Source organism: Phyllobates terribilis, unplaced genomic scaffold (assembly GCF_046119375.1).
Source record: "Phyllobates terribilis strain yellow unplaced genomic scaffold, ASM4611937v1 Scaffold_13__5_contigs__length_258822181, whole genome shotgun sequence".
NCBI lineage: Eukaryota > Metazoa > Chordata > Amphibia > Anura > Dendrobatidae > Phyllobates > Phyllobates terribilis.
The window spans coordinates 162,370,686-162,390,048 of record NW_027362773.1 but is presented as its reverse complement, the minus strand read 5'-3'; the positions used below and the strand labels follow the sequence as shown (position 1 = coordinate 162,390,048).

At 52.0% G+C, this 19,363-nt stretch overlaps 1 protein-coding gene across 2 annotated transcripts in view; it reads left to right on the top strand.

Annotated features, from left to right (window-relative positions):
• The window catches only part of NUP160 (nucleoporin 160), a 59,402-nt gene that overhangs the window by 33,855 nt on the left and 6,184 nt on the right, over nt 1–19,363 (top strand). Inside the window, exons 2-30 of one of the 2 annotated variants that reach the window (XM_073658988.1) lie at nt 2,961–3,069; nt 3,519–3,729; nt 4,793–5,015; nt 5,090–5,165; nt 6,003–6,117; nt 6,206–6,364; nt 6,439–6,516; nt 7,430–7,533; nt 8,778–8,862; nt 9,307–9,375; nt 10,210–10,296; nt 10,844–11,014; nt 11,483–11,582; nt 11,996–12,161; nt 12,342–12,469; nt 13,212–13,372; nt 14,014–14,147; nt 14,291–14,364; nt 14,454–14,610; nt 15,173–15,242; nt 15,375–15,473; nt 15,688–15,807; nt 16,597–16,692; nt 16,779–16,873; nt 17,181–17,277; nt 17,352–17,457; nt 18,078–18,238; nt 19,101–19,161; nt 19,237–19,347. In XM_073658988.1, the coding sequence (XP_073515089.1) occupies nt 2,961–3,069; nt 3,519–3,729; nt 4,793–5,015; nt 5,090–5,165; nt 6,003–6,117; nt 6,206–6,364; nt 6,439–6,516; nt 7,430–7,533; nt 8,778–8,862; nt 9,307–9,375; nt 10,210–10,296; nt 10,844–11,014; nt 11,483–11,582; nt 11,996–12,161; nt 12,342–12,469; nt 13,212–13,372; nt 14,014–14,147; nt 14,291–14,364; nt 14,454–14,610; nt 15,173–15,242; nt 15,375–15,473; nt 15,688–15,807; nt 16,597–16,692; nt 16,779–16,873; nt 17,181–17,277; nt 17,352–17,457; nt 18,078–18,238; nt 19,101–19,161; nt 19,237–19,347 (3,423 nt within the window). Of the gene's footprint in view, nt 1–2,960; nt 3,070–3,518; nt 3,730–4,792; nt 5,016–5,089; nt 5,166–6,002; nt 6,118–6,205; nt 6,365–6,438; nt 6,517–7,429; nt 7,534–8,777; nt 8,863–9,306; nt 9,376–10,209; nt 10,297–10,843; nt 11,015–11,482; nt 11,583–11,995; nt 12,162–12,341; nt 12,470–13,211; nt 13,373–14,013; nt 14,148–14,290; nt 14,365–14,453; nt 14,611–15,172; nt 15,243–15,374; nt 15,474–15,687; nt 15,808–16,596; nt 16,693–16,778; nt 16,874–17,180; nt 17,278–17,351; nt 17,458–18,077; nt 18,239–19,100; nt 19,348–19,363 lie in introns of both variants that reach the window. The other variant, XM_073658987.1, reaches the window with a different exon arrangement.

Genomic DNA, 19,363 nt, shown 5'->3' with positions numbered 1-19,363 from the left:
TAATGTAATGTATGTACACAGTGACTGCACCAGCAGAATAGTGAGTGCAGCTGTGGAGTATAATACAGGATGTAACTCAGGGTCAGTAATGTAATGTATGTACACAGTGACTGCACCAGCAGAATAGTGAGTGCAGCTCTGGAGTATAATACAGGATGTAACTCAGGATCAGTAATGTAATGTATGTACACAGTGACTGCACCAGCAGAATAGTGAGTGCAGCTCTGGAGTATAATACAGGATGTAACTCAGGATCAGTAATGTAATGTATGTACACAGGGACTGCACCAGCAGAATAGTGAGTGCAGCTCTGGAGTATAATACAGGATGTAACTCAGGATCAGTAATCTAATGTATGTACACAGTGAATGCACCAGCAGAATAGTGAGTGCAGCTCTGGGGTATAATACAGGATGTAACTCAGGATCAGTAATATAATGTATGTACAGAGTGACTGCACCAGCTGAATAGTGAGTGCAGCTCTGGAGTATAATACAGGAGGTAACTCAGGATCAGTAATGTAATGTATGTACACAGTGACTGCACCAGCAGAATAGTGAGTGCAGCTCTGGAGTATAATACAGGAGGTAACTCAGGATCCGTAATGTATGTACACAGTGACTGCACCAGCAGAATAGTGAGTGCAGCTCTGGGGTATAATATACGATGTAACTCAGGATCAGTAATGTAATGTATGTACACAGTGACTGCACCAGCAGAATAGTGAGTGCAGCTCTGGAGTATAATACAGGATGTAACTCAGGATCAGTAATGTAATGTATGTACACAGTGACTGCACCAGCAGAATAGTGAGTGCAGCTCTGGAGTATAATACAGGATGTAACTCAGGATCAGTAATGTATGTACACAGTGACTGCACCAGCAGAATAGTGAGTGCAGCTCTGGTGTAGAATACAAGATGTAACTCAGGATCAGTAATGTAATGTATGTACACAGTGACTGCACAGCAGAATAGTGAGTGCAGCTCTGGAGTATAATACAGGAGGTAACTCAGGATTAGTAATGTATGTACACAGTGTCTGCACCAGCAGAATAGTGAGTGCAGCTCTGGAGTATAATACAGGAGGTAACTCAGGATCAGTAATGTAATGTATGTACACAGTGACTGCACCTGCAGAATAGTGAGTGCAGCTCTGGTGTAGAATACAAGATGTAACTCAGGATCAGTAATGTAATGTATGTACACAGTGACTGCACCAGCAGAATAGTAAGTGCTGCTCTGGAGTATAATACAGGATGTAACTCAGGATCAGTAATGTAATGTATGTACTCAGTGACTGCACCAGCAGAATAGTGAGTGCAGCTCTGGAACATAATACAGGATGTAACTCAGGATCAGTAATGTAATGTATATACACAGTGACTGCACCAGCAGAATAGTGAGTGCAGCTCTGGAGTATAATACAGGAGGTAACTCAGGATCAGTAATGTATGTACACAGTGACTGCACCAGCAGAATAGTGAGTGCAGCTCTGGTGTAGAATACAAGATGTAACTCAGGATCAGTAATGTAATGTATGTACACAGTGACTGCACAGCAGAATAGTGAGTGCAGCTCTGGAGTATAATATAGGATGTAACTCAGGATCAGTAATGTATGTACACAGTGACTGCACCAGCAGAATAGTGAGTGCAGCTCTGGTGTAGAATACAAGATGTAACTCAGGATCAGTAATGTAATGTATGTACACAGTGACTGCACCAGCAGAATAGTGAGTGCAGCTCTGGAGGATAATACAGGATGTAACTCAGGATCAGTAATGTAATGTATGTACACAGTGTCTGCACCAGCAGAATAGTGAGTGCAGCTCTGGAGTATAATACAGGAGGTAACTCAGGATCAGTAATGTATGTACACAGTGACTGCACCAGCAGAATAGTGAGTGCAGCTCTGGAGTATAATACAGGAGGTAACTCAGGATCAGTAATGTAATGTATGTACACAGTGTCTGCACCAGCAGAATAGTGAGTGCTGCTCTGGAGTATAATACAGGATGTAACTCAGGATCAGTAATGTATGTACACAGTGACTGCACCAGCAGAATAGTGAGTGCAGCTCTGGAACATAATACAGGATGTAACTCAGGATCAGTAATGTAATGTATGTACACAGTGTCTGCACCAGCAGAATAGTGAGTGCAGCTCTGGAGTATAATGCAGGATGTAACTCAGGATCAGGAATGTAATGTATGTACACAGTGACTGCACCAGCAGAATAGTGAGTGCAGCTCTGGAGTATAATGCAGGATGTAACTCAGGATCAGTAATGTAATGTATGTACACAGTGACTGCACCAGCAGAATAGTGAGTGCAGCTCTGGAGTATAATACAGGATGTAACTCAGGATCAGTAATGTAATGTATGTACACAGTGACTGCACCAGCAGAATAGTGAGTGCAGCTCTGGAGTATAATACAGGAGGTAACTCAGGATCAGTAATTTAATGTATGTACACATTGACTGCACCAGCAGAATAGTGAGTGCAGCTCTGGAGTATAATACAGGAGGTAACTCAGGATCAGTAATTTAATGTATGTACACATTGACTGCACCAGCAGAATAGTGAGTGCAGCTCTGGAGTATAATACAGGATGTAACTCAGGATCAGTAATATAATGTATGTACACAGTGACTGCACCAGCAGAATAGTGAGTGCAGCTCTGGGGTATAATACAGGAGGTAACTCAGGATCAGTAATTTAATGTATGTACACATTGACTGCACCAGCAGAATAGTGAGTGCAGCTCTGGAGTATAACACTTTTCTGTATCGCTGTGTACAGCACACCGGTGGTTGTTAATGGCTTGGTAAGAGCTGTCACTTCCATATTTGCCCCTTTTCTATTTTCCAGAGATATTGGGCCGTATCCTCCTCTGCTCGCGTGTTTGGGGTCTCTCTTGCATTACTCGGTGTATAATGACTGTCTCTTTCCTTTGTAGATGTCACTCCGATCATCGGGGGCCCCAAATACAGCGAGAGTGCCGGGGGCTACTACTACAAGGAAAGCAGCAGTGTCCTGGCCGTCACGAGGAATCGCCTCTTGTACTGGTGAGTGCTCTCTCATTGTGGCCTTATTCATGCAGTTTTGTAGGGTGACACCCTGATTTGTAGGACCGGCGGTTAACGTTTGATCTGTGGGATCCGGATCCCGCAGAAAGCTAGAATCGCTGCTCTACAGACATCGTCCCTAATGTTCCTGGTGCTGCCGCCCCTCGAGCGCTGGTTGGTTCTGTTGATAGGTCGCGGTTCTCTACGTTGTCCTGATCCTTCTGCACATACGACATATGTATTTATGGGGGCGGCTTATGTCAGCAGACCCGCTCCCTGCCCGACTGGAAGACCCCATCAACGTCACGAATTATTAAGTTATTAGTCACTAAAATGCCATTATTTTGTCGCCACTTGCGATCTTCCAGATGGCGTCCGTCAGCCCGACTCGCCGGTGCTTTGTCCCGTTCTGTCGGCCGTTCCTAACTTTACTTCTTCTATTCCTTCAGGACGTCGTACGCGGACACCTTAGAGCTGGTGGAGGAGTCTCTGGACGTGAACCTCCAGAATAATGCCGTCCGTCTCAAAATCTTCAACTGCGCCATCCTGCCCGGCGGCGTCCACGTGTGCGAGACGCAGAGCAACGTGATCGTCCTGATCCTCACAAATCAGACCGTCCACAGACTGGTCCTCCCTCATCCGTCACACCTGTATAGAAGTGTAAGTATGATGTGCCCTGGTAGGAGTAGTAGCTGAGAGGTTCTGCAGCAGCTGAGACCCAGTACTGTATAATGCCTGCTGTTGAAGCTCCGCTGATCGGTCAGGACAAGACCTGCGCCTACTCCGGAGAGGAAGAGCTGGAATGGCGCAGCGGTCGAGTGTCTACGCTTCTGTCGCATTCAGAGACCCCAGAGCTGACATCTGGGTTGGTTTCTTGACCCCATTGCCATCGAGGCAACTTATTGAATGATCTGCGCCACTTGTGTGACTAAGTCGTCCCTAGTTATGGCACACGTCCTGTTGTGCTGTAATCTCTGACTTTTTTTCTCAACTTTCCAAAAGAAAAAAAAGTTATTTGTCCGTCCTACAGAGTTACTATTGTTTTTGCCAGAAGTTTGTTCAAATTGTCACACAGCTCTACCCCTCCTCATAATAAAATAGGGGTCAATTTCTGACTACGAATTTATTAGATCTGCGCCTCTTAAAAGGATTTTTGCATGTGTGCTTATTAAAGATGAGCCAATCGATTTGTGGGACCCTTGGTCAGTGGCCGTGTCAGTAGTCCGTGTTAGCCAGACGGGAACCCTGAGAGCCGCCTCCTGCCCGCCGGCTTCCCGGCTCCTCTTCTGATTAGTCGCGCCTCAATAATGACGTTAAACCAGGCCTACAAATCAGAAGAGGCACCAGGAACTGTGGCACGTGGCCGGCCGCTCACTGGGTTCCTGATCCACGACTACAGATGGGGCCACCGGACCAAGGATCTGTGCATCGATTGGCTCATCTCTACCACCAGTACTTGAGCTTCTGTTTTGTTTCCGGCTGGATGATCAGGATTTCCGGCCATAATTCAGGGATCTTGCTGAGCTAATTGCATCCATTAGACACGTCATCGTTGGCTATTTCTGTATGATGGGTGGGTGAGGTTATGGTGGACGGACGCTCACATTTCTGTTGCCTCGTATATCATCCCTCATCTGATCATTTTGCAGGTTTGTTGCCTTTCACGTGCACAGTTTTTTTCTTAGCTGTTAATGTGTTTGCTTTCTCTTTTATGTGTTTGTAGGAGATGATTACGGATAGTCAGATGCAGTCGATATTTACGGAGTTTGGGAAGATGAGCTACAGTGATCCGGCGAACACTTACGTGATCCCTGCGCTGCCCGGCCGCTCGCAGGGCTCTGTCGCCTCCGCTGCCTGGCTGAGCAGTGAAGGGGAGACGCTCTTTGCTTTCCCCTCCAGTTCTGGTGGGATTCTTGTTGTGAAGATGCCCCCTTGTGGTGTTGCGGGTATGTACGTCGGCTGACCTTACTGATGTCTATAATAAGTTTCTATGTTTCTGACCTAACGGCTGTTTCTTTAGGAGCGGTGACTGTTGTGGAGCTGAAGCAAATGTCGGTCAGGAGACTATTAACAGGGTTCATACCTACAGCTATAAGGTCAGAATCTTCCCCATCTCTAATGTCATGGGGGGGCTGACTATAATAAAAATATGGCTCCAACAGCAGCCGGTACAAAGCTTATTTCCAGCTTGGTAAGACAGCGGGGGTCCAATCTTCTGCACCCAAACTGAAGCTGAAAGTGTAGGGGGCCACAACGCTGCCTCCCCTCGGGGTTTTCTTTTCTCAGTGGTCTCCGGCAATCTGAATTTTCAAAAAAAAGCGACCGCCATTGTGCAGAGGAAGCTCGCTGGGGGACGCACCACTACATCCCTTCCACATCTTTCCCTGCATGCTGGCTGCCAGCCGCCCGGGGGGAAGGGGGTTTCTTTTAGGACAATTGCAGCTGCACTTTTGCTAAAAATGAAGTCAGGAATGTCCCCCAGAGAAATTACTCTGAGGGGATACAGCACTGCGGCCTCTTCAGTCTCCGGGTCGGCCGTCAGTGACCAGTAATGGTGGGATATCTTCAGCCAATTCCTTTTTTATACCGTGCTGGGTACAAGTTTTTCCTCTTTGGTAATGCAGAATAATTCTTCTACTTGCTAAAAAGTTTTTTTCTTGGAAGGGCATAACTTTTTTTGTAGTTTAACATAAAGCTTAGTTTGCTTTTAAAACTGTGCCAGACTATTTTGTGGAGTCCCCTGTTCAAGTCTAACATTAACCTGAAGATTACAAGGTAAAGCAAAACGTCCTGGAAATTGAGGTGGTCGATGTGACCGTCCCTGGGCTCTAGCGCGGCTCTGGTGCTGCCGGTGTGTTTGCCCTGGATTTGTCATGTAATGTGTATCACCATCGATAGAATAAGTCACCTATTTTTTATTTTTGTGCCTTTAGAGGGGAGCAGGACCCGGCTCATCTTCCCGTGAGTCTCGCTGTTCACTGCCTTGAGAACGACGCTTTCATCTTCGCATTGTGTCAGGATCATAAACTGCGCATGTGGTCTTATAAGGTAAGTGATGTCCGCACCCATCATGACGTTGGGGGTGAGAGGATTAGGAAAGCCGATATCACGATTTTATGGCTCTCGTACGTTCTAGGACCAGACTTGTCTTATGGAATCTGATATGCTGGAGTTTGTGCCGGTCAGCAAAGAAATGCGTCACATCCCAGGAGTCGGGCACAAGCTCAGACTGGCGCACTCCACGTCTATAGGACTTTATCTCGGCGTGTACTTGCACTCACCCGGACAAGGACAGGTACGTCACTTCCCTGCAGTCTTCCTGTAATATATTGTGTTTTTATCTCTAACCTTATTAATACTTTCTTACAGTTCTGCGTCTTCCAGTTGGTGACTGCAGACAGCAATCGCTACTGTCTGGATCACGTCTCCTCCTTATTCTCGAACCAGGTTAGTAAGGCCACAAGTGCATGTGGCTTTTGTGGCCGCTCTGGGGTGTATGCACTCTGGAGGTATATGGCCACAAGTGCATGTGGCTTTTGTGGCCGCTCTGGGGTGTATACACTCTGGGGGTATATGGCCACAAGTGCATGTGGCTTTTGTGGCCGCTCTGGGGTGTATACACTCTGGGGGTATATGGCCACAAGTGCATGTGGCTTTTGTGGCCGCTCTGGGGTGTATGCACTCTGGAGGTATATGGCCACAAGTGCATGTGGCTTTTGTGGCTGCTCTGGGGTGTATACACTCTGGAGGTATATGGCCACAAGTGCATGTGGCTTTTGTGGCCGCTCTGGGGTGTATACACTCTGGGGGTATATGGCCACAAGTGCATGTGGCTTTTGTGGCTGCTCTGGGGTGTATGCACTCTGGAGGTATATGGCCACAAGTGCATGTGGCTTTTGTGGCTGCTCTGGGGTGTATGCACTCTGGAGGTATATGGCCACAAGTGCATGTGGCTTTTGTGGCCACTCTGGAGATATATGGCCACAAGTGCATGTGGCTTTTGTGGCTGCTCTGGAGGTATATGGCCACAGTCTGGATAGATGCCACCAGTCCACCATAGAGATCCATTGCAAAAAGAAAACACTGCATGGTTTGCTTTTTTTGCGGCGGTGACCCTCTGTATATAGGAAAGCTCGGTCTACGGCTTATTATATAGGTGAACTGTTTGCCGACCAGATGGAGGCCAGAAGACGACCATCCTAGCTGCTATTTAGTAAATGGGGGGTGTTTGGTAAAACAGAGTGCGCGCCGGGCAGAGCTCCGTTGTATGCAGGGTGTCCTTGGCGTAAGCCGCAGGTTTCTGCAAATTTATCTCCAGCTTTAGGTTACAAATTTATGCTGAATTTCTCTTTTCATACAGGATCCTCTGGTGGATTTCATGTTTACTTTGACAACCACGGACATTTGGGCTTTGTGGCTTGATGATGAAAACCAAACTGTTGTCAAACGCATCAATTTTGAGCAGTGAGTACCACGAGGGGTTAATATTTTATCATTATGATATGACCCTTCACTTGCCAGTGCTGGTCCCCCCGGGCCTTGTTGCTGCTGGGCCCCCGGGCCTTGCTGCTGCTGGGCCCCCGGGCCTTGCTGCTGCTGGGCCCCCGGGCCTTGCTGCTGCTGGGCCCCCGGGCCTTGCTGCTGCTGGGCCCCCGGGCCTTGCTGCTGCTGGGCCCCCGGGCCTTGCTGCTGCCGGGCCCCCGGGCCTTGCTGCTGCCGGGCCCCCGGGCCTTGCTGCTGCCGGGCCCCCGGGCCTTGCTGCTGCCGGGCCCCCGGGCCTTGCTGCTGCCGGGCCCCCGGGCCTTGCTGCTGCCGGGCCCCCGGGCCTTGCTGCTGCCGGGCCCCCGGGCCTTGCTGCTGCCGGGCCCCCGGGCCTTGCTGCTGCCGGGCCCCCGGGCCTTGCTGCTGCCGGGCCCCCGGGCCTTGCTGCTGCCGGGCCCCCGGGCCTTGCTGCTGCCGGGCCCCCGGGCCTTGCTGCTGCCGGGCCCCCGGGCCTTGCTGCTGCCGGGCCCCCGGGCCTTGCTGCTGCCGGGCCCCCGGGCCTTGCTGCTGCCGGGCCCCCGGGCCTTGCTGCTGCCGGGCCCCCGGGCCTTGCTGCTGCCGGGCCCCCGGGCCTTGCTGCTGCCGGGCCCCCGGGCCTTGCTGCTGCCGGGCCCCCGGGCCTTGCTGCTGCCGGGCCCCCGGGCCTTGCTGCTGCCGGGCCCCCGGGCCTTGCTGCTGCCGGGCCCCCGGGCCTTGCTGCTGCCGGGCCCCCGGGCCTTGCTGCTGCCGGGCCCCCGGGCCTTGCTGCTGCCGGGCCCCCGGGCCTTGCTGCTGCCGGGCCCCCGGGCCTTGCTGCTGCCGGGCCCCCGGGCCTTGCTGCTGCCGGGCCCCCGGGCCTTGCTGCTGCCGGGCCCCCGGGCCTTGCTGCTGCCGGGCCCCCGGGCCTTGCTGCTGCCGGGCCCCCGGGCCTTGCTGCTGCCGGGCCCCCGGGCCTTGCTGCTGCCGGGCCCCCGGGCCTTGACGCCGGTGCCGGGCCCCCAACTCTGGAGGACTCTGCACAATCTGAGTGACGTTTCTTAGCGCTGCTGCTACGGGAGAGACTTCATGTGGAGCTGCTTTTTTCTTTCCATTATTAGGCTTTTTACTTGTGTAGCCTTTTGCTCGCAGAATAGTTTTTCCGTTTCTTTGGTTTCGCTCTGTTTTATGTAATAATCGATGTTTTCCAGTAATCACGCCGGCCAGTGGAACCAAGTTTTTATCAACCCTTTACCAGATGAAGAGCTGAACATCGGGGATGAGCAGGACCCCCGGGTAAGTTACAGATCTGTTTACACCTAAAATCAGAAATTGTTAGGATTGTTTGGTCTCCGCTTTGTCAAGTCCACACTGACCTTCCTGGCAGCCAATGGATTCAGAGGGTGGATGTCCCTCCCTAGGGGGCATTCTGGTTTCAGGGCGGATGTTCTGAGGAGGGGGCGGGCTGGTCTCAGGACGGAGGTCCCGAGGGGGGGGGGGGGGGGGGGGGCAGACTGGTCTCAGGGCGGAGGTCCTGGGGGGGGGGGGGTCTGGGCTGGTCTCGGGGCGGAGGTCCCGAGGGGGGGGGGGCAGGCTGGTCTCGGGGCGTAGGTCCCAGGGGGGGGGGTGGGCAGGCCAGTTCCGGGCTTATAGTGGTCCTGTCATGATGCTGCATGTATTTATTGGCTGTTTAGTAACTTGCTCTCTCCCTTTCTTTCTTACTTTCTGTTGTGTTATAAGGAGACGTATCGGGAGTATTTGTTCTCCCCCGGAAGATTTACCATCGCTGCTCTACTTAAAGCATTGCAGGCGAGTCGCCCTCTGATATTACTATGGCTCCTGATGACCCCGGCCTGTATGTCGTGTGTATTCGAGCGCGGCCTGCTTTTGCGGTGATCGCACGTGGTGTACGGCAGAGGTTGTGCTCCTGGCGGTCTATCACGGCCTCGCGGCGGCCCAGCTCTGCACGAGGAGCCGCCTTCCCTCCCCAATTACACACAAAGTCCCACAATATATTAAAGGGATATAATGGGGGGGGGAGGCAGTTTGTGGCTACACCAGATTCCTATCATTGGGTATTGGGTCAAGTTCACACTCACAGTTGAAGTTTGGCTCGTACATGCGGATGGCAGATCTCTGGACACTTGAGGCATCGTCTGTGAATCCTTCTTCCTCCTAGAGGAGCAGTAGGAACCTTCCCGATATGGAGGCTGTTGTGCGCCCTCCTTTATTGGCCCCTTGTAGCGAGAGCAGTCCGTCTCCTTATGTCTGACTCCTTACACACGCTCAGTTCTTACCGCCTCACAGCAGTTGGCTCCTCCCACTGTCATGTGACTCTTACAGCTGCAGCCATTGGCTGACCGCCCAGAGGAGTTTGTTCCGGCTCTTTCCAGAAGCTGCTGCAGAGCTGGGTCACATGATCAAGCCTCTGTGGGTAGTTTAACTCTTTTAGTGCTGTCGGTCAGCAGGTCTCACAATATGCTACAACATACAGTTTACACAGAAATCACAGTATTTGCATGGAGCGCTGCATACACCCGGGGTCCCGTGGAGACGGCCGCTTTGTGGGATACCACCCTGGTCTTTGGGGGGGTCGCGGGCTGTATGCAGGCATTATATCATCTCCTGTTCTTTTACTATAAGATTTATCATCGAGGCTCCAGGGAAAAGCTGCAGGATCTGACCGGGGATGAGCTGAAGAAGGAGATCACCAAGGTCGTAGAGGATGAGGTGAGGGTCTCCATATTGGTGACTATAACTATCGGTTAACCCCTTCCCTCCCCTGTTTCTTTAGCTTTGGGGTCTGGAGAGATCTTGGTGTATAATGAACATATTTTTGGGGGCAGATTCTGTTTCGGACAATTTTTTATGTTTTTTTAAATTGAATCTGCCGCCCAATTTAGAGGGAATCTTCCTTGTCGCTCATCTTTACTTGTCACTTTACTCGTCCTTAGAATAAGGTGGTAAGTGACTGATCGCGGGGGGATCCCACCACTTGTATCGCACTGATCGTGAGACCTCCTGTAGGAGCGGCAGTCGAGCGTGTGTGTGCAGGACTGATGGTGATGGCGGAGTCTGGCACTTGGTTATCTCGGTCAGTCCTATAGATTTGCACGATCGCTGCTCTCTTGTTTTCAAATTCAGTGCAGGTCTCAAGATGTGGGACCCCCGTGATAAGTATCTGTATGCACAGGATATGCATTGATGTTGTGATTGTGGTGCCGGCCCCTTGCAGTGCGTCTAGTTACAGCAGCCGTCTTCTCCTTACACCTCGTAGCTACGCGGTCAGGTGATCGATTATGAGATGGACCAGGATGAGTTTCGCCAGTTACAAGCGGAGTCCTGGGCTAAATTCTACACCTGCTGCGTGCAGTACCAGGAGGAGCTGTCTCGCCCGCTCGCCCTGATGGTGCACCCGTGCTCCAGCATGGTCTGTCTGCTCAGAAAGGTGGGTGCGCAACCGGCAATGTGTAAAGCATTTATTAGGGTGGGTCATTACCCCAACACTGGCTCCTTGGAAGCCGCTCACATCTGGGTGGTCTCCGACCTCGTGACTCGGCCTCGGCTTTTGGAGCCGGCTGGAATATTTTGCAGCAGTTGCAGGATGGAGACCTCGGCTTTTCCCCATTTCCGTCTATCCATTGATAAGCCGTCAGCCGGCACTGCCGCGATCACAAGACAGCGCAGGTATCTGCCGAGGACGCGAGGCGGCACCGGAGAGATGATGAGACTGGGGGATCGCACTGACTATGGAATCTACATTTAGCTTTAGTTTTACCCCCTATGTTCAGTGTCCGTCCAGCTGCTGCCTCGGCATTTGCTTCTTGGTATTGAGGTGCCAGGATCCGACCTGTGGGGGGCGCTGCCAGTTATTTCTGCAGATTGTAGCATTTTTTCCTTCCTTTTTCTCTTGCAGGATTTCTTGTCATTCTTAGCTCCGTGTCCACTAGTGGATCATCTGTACCTTCTCCCGGCAGAACATTTACAGACGGCGGACGAAAGCGTGATCTCCGATGGTGAGGACAATAATGGAAGTCATCCCAGTACAAGCTGGAGCCTGTGGAGAAGCTCACAAAGCTGGGCAAAATGGCCCCAAAAAGCTTCTTATTGAATATTGTCTGTACAACAACACTAAAGGGGTCCTCCGGCCCCATTCACCTGAGCAGTGGGAGATGAGCCGGGCCGTGGGCTTCACAGCTACAGATATCGGCTGTGTCTGGTGTGTGAGCGGCAGGTGTCATGTACCCGTCTTAGACGTCGGGTCACTTGCACAACACCCGCCGATCTCTGCCGGCGCGTGACCCCCTGCCTGTCTCTGCCGGCGCGTGACCCCCTGCCTGTCTCTGCCGGCGCGTGACCCCCGCCGTTCAGCTGTGTGCAGAGCTTTTTTTTTTGCTATGTATTTTGTATTTTACCTGTTTTTTTGCAGATGTGGACCTCGCCAGTGACACAATCTTCTTGATGCAATGTCTACGTATGATTGGGGACAGCATTACTGTGGACATGGCGTATATGATGGAGTGGGCTTGCTGCCATCAAGAAGCCCCGGAGAGAGTAGCAGAGCAAATATTGGAAGAGCTAATCGCAAATGATATGTAAGTGCTTGTCTGAGGTAGCTAGCTGTCACGCCTCCATGCTTTACACTGCAGGCTTGTTTATTCAGACTGACTACTATGTATGAGCAATCAAGTCCATGAACGTCCAGCAAATCTGAGGAACGAGCGAGGTCGGCTCTGCGTGAAGTAAAAGCATTTTCTGTCTTCTGCTCCTGTCAGTGATAACGTCATGGATGGCATAAACCTTAAACTACAAGACATCAGAAATCCCGTCCAGGCAATCGGGAACCTTCACCGAGAGATGGATTATGAGACCTCCATGGACATCGACCAGACCATGGACCTTGGTGAGGTTACAATGTGATTGCGAGTGACAAAGTGCAGGGCAAATGATGGGAGTTCTGAGATCTGGGACCGTTCTTAGGCTATGTTCACACGTTGCGTTTTACAGGACCACCAAAAGCTGTGACATTTCCGAAATCTGATGTACGTGAATCGGAAAACTGCATTTTTGCAAACTGCAGCACGTCACTTCTTTCAGCTCTTTTTCACCCATAGAAAGTAACGAGTAAGTGCAAAAACGCAGCAAAAAAACTCAGGTATCAGGTTTTGCTGCATTTTTGGTGCAGAAAGCTTAAAAAGTTGCATCGTGTTTATTTTTGGGTGTGACGCTAAACTTTATCAGCATGCACAAAAGACAAATGTACCTGAGAGAGAACCTGCCTTTTGTAAGCAGCTTCTTTACCGCCAACAGAGGAGGAAAAAAAATGCAACAAAAACGCGACGTGTGAACATAACCTTACTCTACAAGGATTAGCCTGATGCCCTGAAGATAACTCTGCTGCATCGCAGCCTGATACGGGACAAATTGAGAGACACTTTGCGCCCCTTGTGATACCACGACAAGCAGGTCACAAATCTATTGGAGCCGGTGGGATTTGTTGTGACTTATCGCGGTGTCCTAGGGGGTCACAATGAAGACCCCATCCTCCCGTACTATGCTGCAATGTGACAGCTGCACAGAGCCGTCTGGTCGTGGCCGAAGTCGTCGGAGTCCATCTAATTGCTTTATTTCCGTCTTCACTGCAGGTCAACCCCTCAACGTGCGGATGAACCTCTCCAATCTCTACGGCAGCACCACGGCTGCGGGCATCGTGTGCCAGGCCGTCTGCAAAATCTCCCTGACACGGTTCCTGATTTGTCGCGATTTGCTCATCCTGCAGCAGCTTCTGTTGAGGGCGGGCGATACGGTAAGATGTGCGCTTGTTAAAGGGGTCTATATATATATATATATATATATATATATATATATATATATAGCAACTAGAAAAGACAAGTTTGTAAATCCCTGGGGGTCTTACTTCAGTTAAAGGCAGCTTTTCTCTGTTGGAATCATTGGTGGGTGCATGGTGGGAGCAAAAGACCCCTCTTGTCGTTATAGGTCGTGCTTCTAGGGGATGCAGAACTTTGAGACATTTTTTTGTATGTTTGTAGGAAATGTCATAAATGGGATAAAAATGTCCCTTTTAAATGAATAATGAACATTTACAGACAGAACGGTGCTCCCGAGCCCCTCATCCCTCTTACTGTACGACTACTGGGGTCGGCACTGAATGGTGGTCTCTCAAGTCAACTTCTATGGGACTGAAGAGGGCGGGGGGGGGTCGAGTGCAGCTCCGGAGCAACATGGCTGATGCTTGACTTCTCTGTGATTACGCAGTGGACCCCAGGCTAGTGAGCAGTGGGGGTCCCCACTGATCAATGTGGGGAATCCAATTAATACTTCGGTGTCACAGGTTGCACGAGCCATTGCAGATTTTTCAGATAGTTTTGGTCAGAAGTTTTGGTCAATGTGCAGATTTGACTCCTCATACTTGACTCGTCCTCACAGGTGTTTGCTGGGGAAGCTCAGCTCCTCCAAGCTCAGGAGGAACATATCCCCCGCACGGCCAACATGCTGCTGTCCTACTACGTCATCCGCTGGAGCAGTCAGTGCGTGGCGTCCGCCGTCCCCCAGGATGCGCTGTGAGTTCTTCAGATCACATTCTTGCAGTATATATATATATATTATACACACATTTCCATCACCGTCTCCTTGGAGGGACCTGTTGGACCCCCATTAAAGTCAGTGGGATCTTGGCTTTATTAATATCGTTTCTCTTTTTCAGGGACTCCAACCTGCAGCATCTGTCGGTCCTGGAGCTTTCCGATTCTCAGACTTGCACCTCTGTGAGCAAAGACCGTAAGTCTCCCCCCGGCAGCCACAAATGACCCGTGCAGACGCTTTTATCGTCTCTTTTTCTGTGTCTCATTGAGATTTCTTTTCTGCAGCGTCCGGAGCGAAGACCATAGTGGAGTTGTTCTTCCAGGACGTGGCGAGAAAACGCTTGTCCCAAATCTTTGCTCGCTACGGAGCCGCGCAGATGCACAACCCCCTGAGCGGAGCGCAGCTGATCACCGACATCACCACCTACCTCCTCCAGCACCTGTATCCCCTGTGCTTCTCATGTAACGCTGGTACATGTAGTGCTCCTCCTCACTCCACAGCACTGAGCCAAGCGCCGCACTCGGAGTCGGCCGCACTCGGAGTCGGCCGCACTCGGAGTCGGCCGCACTCGGAGTCGGCCGCACTCGGAGTCGGCCGCACTCGGAGTCGGCCGCACTCGGAGTCGGCCGCACTCGGAGTCGGCCGCACTCGGAGTCGGCCCTGTTCAGACTCAGCCCATAGATCAGACATTTATCACCCGTGCGCTATCCCTTTAAGTACCTGGTAAGCAGACGTGTTTCTTTAAAGGGATTCTCCAGGATTAGAAAAATCAGCGCCACCCGTGACCATGGGCTGTGATTGCCATTCGTAGCTCGGCTCCATTCACTTCAGCAGGGCTGAGTTGCAGTACCAGATACAACCTGTAGTCGGCGGGGGGGAACGCAGTGTCTGAAATACAGCAGCAGAGTTTTTTTCATGCTGATAAAGCCGTATAATCGTCAGGCATTGATTTCTGTCCCGGCCACAGTGAAATCTTCTGCTCCTTAACCCTTTCGTTCCCTAGCTGGCCCGGTAATCCCGGCTTCCTGTTCCCCGAGTGTCTGATGAGGAGCTGTCAGTACACACAGCTGCAGGTACGGCACCATGTACCGCGGTGGCAGACACCGGGAACCTCCCTGTAATGCACAAGAGTGCCGGTTCCGGCGGTTATTACGGCTCGTATGCCGCCATGTGCGCTCTTGTCACCCCTCCCCTTCTTTCCCCAGGAGTACGTGCGTCTCCTGCAGCCGTGGTGTCAGGTCAGTGCCGGCTCCTGCCTGTTCATGATGGGGCAGTGCTACCTGGTCACCGGTGAAGGACACAAGGTGAGGACGGGCGGCCGCTGCAGCGCTTCATCTTGATCATCTGGGGGCTTTATTGGTTGCGTCTGGTACGAGCTTGAAGAATAATGGCGCCGTGCTGTAGACCGGGGAAGTCTGGAATGATGACACTTAAACTCCTCATCAGTTTAGATAAGATCCTGGACAGTTTTTGCAGAGTTTTCCTGTCCTGACTTGTGTCTTCCCTGCGATCCTCCAGGCTCTCGAGTGCTTCTGTAAAGCGGCGCCCGAGGTGGAGCGCGAGGATTTCCTGGAGAAGTTGATTCACGTGGATGAAGAGGATCCTCCATCTTCTTCTCGTCTTCAGTATTACAACCGGGTGAGAGGATTATTAACCACGAGGGCCGAGGATTCGACCAGCGGCAGCTATTACTGCTGTATATCCGTGTATTGGGGGGCCGCAGTGAGGAACCATAGTTTGTCCTACTGACCGGCTGGGATGTACAGGCCGGGGCGGGAACAGTTCTGTAAAGTGCGGAAGTAAAGCCCAAGTGTCTATAGAGACCACAGGAACATGATGAGCGATTCCTTAATCTCCACAGTTTATCTCTCTGCTCCCTGACATCTGCCGCGTGGCGACCTGTGCTCTGCCTCCTGGCGGCGTGCGCTCTGCCTCCTGGCGGCGTGCGCTCTGCCTCCTGGCGGCGTGCGCTCTGCCTCCTGGCGGCGTGCGCTCTGCCTCCTGGCGGCGTGCGCTCTGCCTCCTGGCGCTCTGCCTCCTGGCGCCCTGCCTCCTGGCGCTCTGCCTCCTGGCGCTCTGCCTCCTGGCGCTCTGCCTCCTGGCGCTCTGCCTCCTGGCGCTCTGCCTCCTGGCGCTCTGCCTCCTGGCGCTCTGCTTCCTGGCGCTCTGCTTCCTGGCGCTCTGCTTCCTGGCGCTCTGCCTCTTGGCGGCGTGCGCTCTGCCTCTTGGCGGCGTGCGCTCTGCCTCTTGGCGGCGTGCGCTCTGCCTCTTGGCGGCGTGCGCTCTGCCTCTTGGCGGCGTGCGCTCTGCCTCTTGGCGGCGTGCGCTCTGCCTCTTGGCGGCGTGCGCTCTGCCTCTTGGCGGCGTGCGCTCTGCCTCTTGGCGGCGTGCGCTCCGCCGGTTATAATCTGTTGCCTTTATTTCCAGGTCCTGCGTCTCCTGGAAGGTGTGGGTTTGCCAGAGCTGGTGATTCAGTTAGCCACATTGGCCATTTCGGAGACTGCGGACGACCAGAAGAGTCAGGTAATGCCGCGTACAATCTCTCCTGTCTTTCTATATGTATCTATGATATTTTTTCGGTGAGTGACCAGATGGTCTTCCCTTTGTAGGCGACTCTGAGGACTCGTATCTTCAAGTATCACCTGGATTTGAGACACAACAGCCAGGCGTACGACGCTCTGACGCTTATCCCCGATCACAGCAGGTGGGGGGCGCAGGGTTTGGGGCTCGCGGGGGCGCAGGGTTTGGGGCTCGCGGGGGCGCAGGGTTTGGGGCTCGCGGGGGCGCAGGGTTTGGGGCTCGCGGGGGCGCAGGGCTGCCGGCTTGCAGCGCAGTAGCTTAATGGTTGGGAAAGGATTAAAGGGGCCACTGGAAATAGCAATAGGGCAGAAACATCAAGGTGAACCCTGCTTGTTAACCCTCACTTAGCCAGTGTGGGCGCCCAGTTACTTGTGCTGGATTATTGGGGGGATGGTTGGTTTTTCAGTTCGTTCTTCATCCCCGTTTTGCAGGCAGCTGGATTGCCTTCGGCAGCTCGTCATCGTCCTGTGTGAACGTTCACAGCTGCAGGAACTTGTGGAATTCCCTTACGTGAATTTACAAAACGAGGTGAGCGTCGCCCCGGCCGAAGCCTTCCTCGTCTCACCGAGCCGGCTGGTATATAACTGCTGCGTCTTCCTCAGGTTGTGAGCATCATTGAAGCTCGGGCTCGTGCCGTGGATCTGCTGAGCCATAATTACTACGAGCTCCTGTACGCTTTCCATATTTATCGGCACAACTATCGGAAAGGTATCGGGGGAGGTTTTTACTCTTATGATAGTTTAAGTAATTGTTTTCTGGAGCAGCTGATTCTAGAACCCCAGGGCCGTGGAGTCGGTATAAAATGGACCGACTCCAACTCCTAAAATATATAATAAATTGGGTACAGTAGTTCAATGCAGTTTGTGGGGAATTTTTTTTCATAAGAATTTGGGAAAGTTATGAAATATCCTATAAATGTCTGTCCTATTCCTGATCGCAGGGTCTGGACTTTTAGCGGAGATGAGTCTGTGCGACAGTAAATTTTACACATTTACACTCATCCGTGTATGATCACCGACTCCACAGCCCTGCTAGAACCGTCCAATCGTGAAGCCCCTCTGCTTTACTCGCCCTCCCCGGGTCCAGTATTGTATCTTCACTGCTGCTCCCCGGTGTGTTGTCTGCTGCGCTGACATCATGTTGAAACCGCTGCAGACAATCGGTGTGCTAAGCTGACAGCATGAGCCCCCTCTGAGCCTCTACTAATGATTGACTCCACTTTGCTGTCGGGGGAGGGTGGATTGTATTTGGGATTGTCCTCTCCAGTGATCTCCGTTCCTCCTTTTGTGATGGTTTCCTTCTCCGGTGAATGTCGTCTCCTTCCTCAGCCGGCACCGTGATGTTCGAGTACGGGATGCGTCTCGGCAGAGAAGTCCGGACCCTTCCGGGTCTTCAGAAGCAGGTTAATGCGTACCTGGCGTGTCTGAACTGTCTGCAGCTTATTCGCTCTGAATACGCCTGGATTGTGCAGCCTGCGTCCGGAGCAGTGGTAAACAACCTTTCCTTACAGGGGTATTCCTGTCCGCGGGTGTAGTCTCATCTCGGGCGTTCACAGGAACATCTGTCAGGAAGCAGAAGTCTCTGCCGTTTATTATTATTATAGCGCCATTTATTGCATTGCCCTATAATACGCCATTCACCAAAATTCCTTCATTGGGAGTTACAGAACCGGCCGAGCACAGGCGGCTCTGCTGTATCCGTAGCCTCGACCCTTAGATATTGGCGTCCAAGCCACGAACAATCTGTGTCTACGCGCCGGTCACAAGGGGTCAGAGCTGTGGAAATGGCCGGGCTGGTCGTGCAGTGTCTTTCCTGTAATGCCTATGTAAGTGGATGAGTTATCAGCCGCGGACGATGTTTCTGTGACTCTGAACACTTGACGTATTCCTATTGGTCACAGATAAGATGCCCCTTAAATTTACCCCGAGATCCAAAATAACAAACTGCTCCGTCTAGAAACTTTTACAAATTTGTAATGGCGCCCTCTGGTGTCCTGTGGTTCCCTATGCCGTGTGCTCAGTGCCGGTGGTCACGCGTGCCCAGTAACTGGGTCATAGTTTGCACATGGGCTGAGGAGTGATTCCTACAGACTGGGTCACTGGAAAAAGGTGGACATTCTGATAGGGATTCAACAGAACACAAGGGGGCGCCGTAACAAGTAGTGGAACTTATAGACACCAATGAATATATTAACAAAAGGCTTAATTCCATGAAGCCCCTTAAGTCCTGGATTTCATCTACCAGTGTTTTCTGTAGACGCCTCCAAGGTTCTGTCCAGCATCACCGCTGCAGTAAATCGCCAGGTTTTCCTTTGATTTATCCCTTGATGCATTTTCCTTTTTTCTTTCCAGTATGAGCGTCCGGGAGCGTCTCCGAAGCGCAACCACGAAGGGGAGTCCTTGTCCGTTCCCGGTGAGTGCGTTCTCCAGGCTTCACGTACTCCGTTCGTCGTTCTCTGGTCGCTCATGGCCGTCCTGCATTCACCAGGTGGACGTCAGGTGGAGATTCTGGAGCTGCGGGATTTGGAGAAGGAATACGTCCTGGCCCGGACACGGCTGACCTTGGCTCGGCACGATGATAATGTAGTCGCAGTAGCCGGTAAGGATCCGACTGA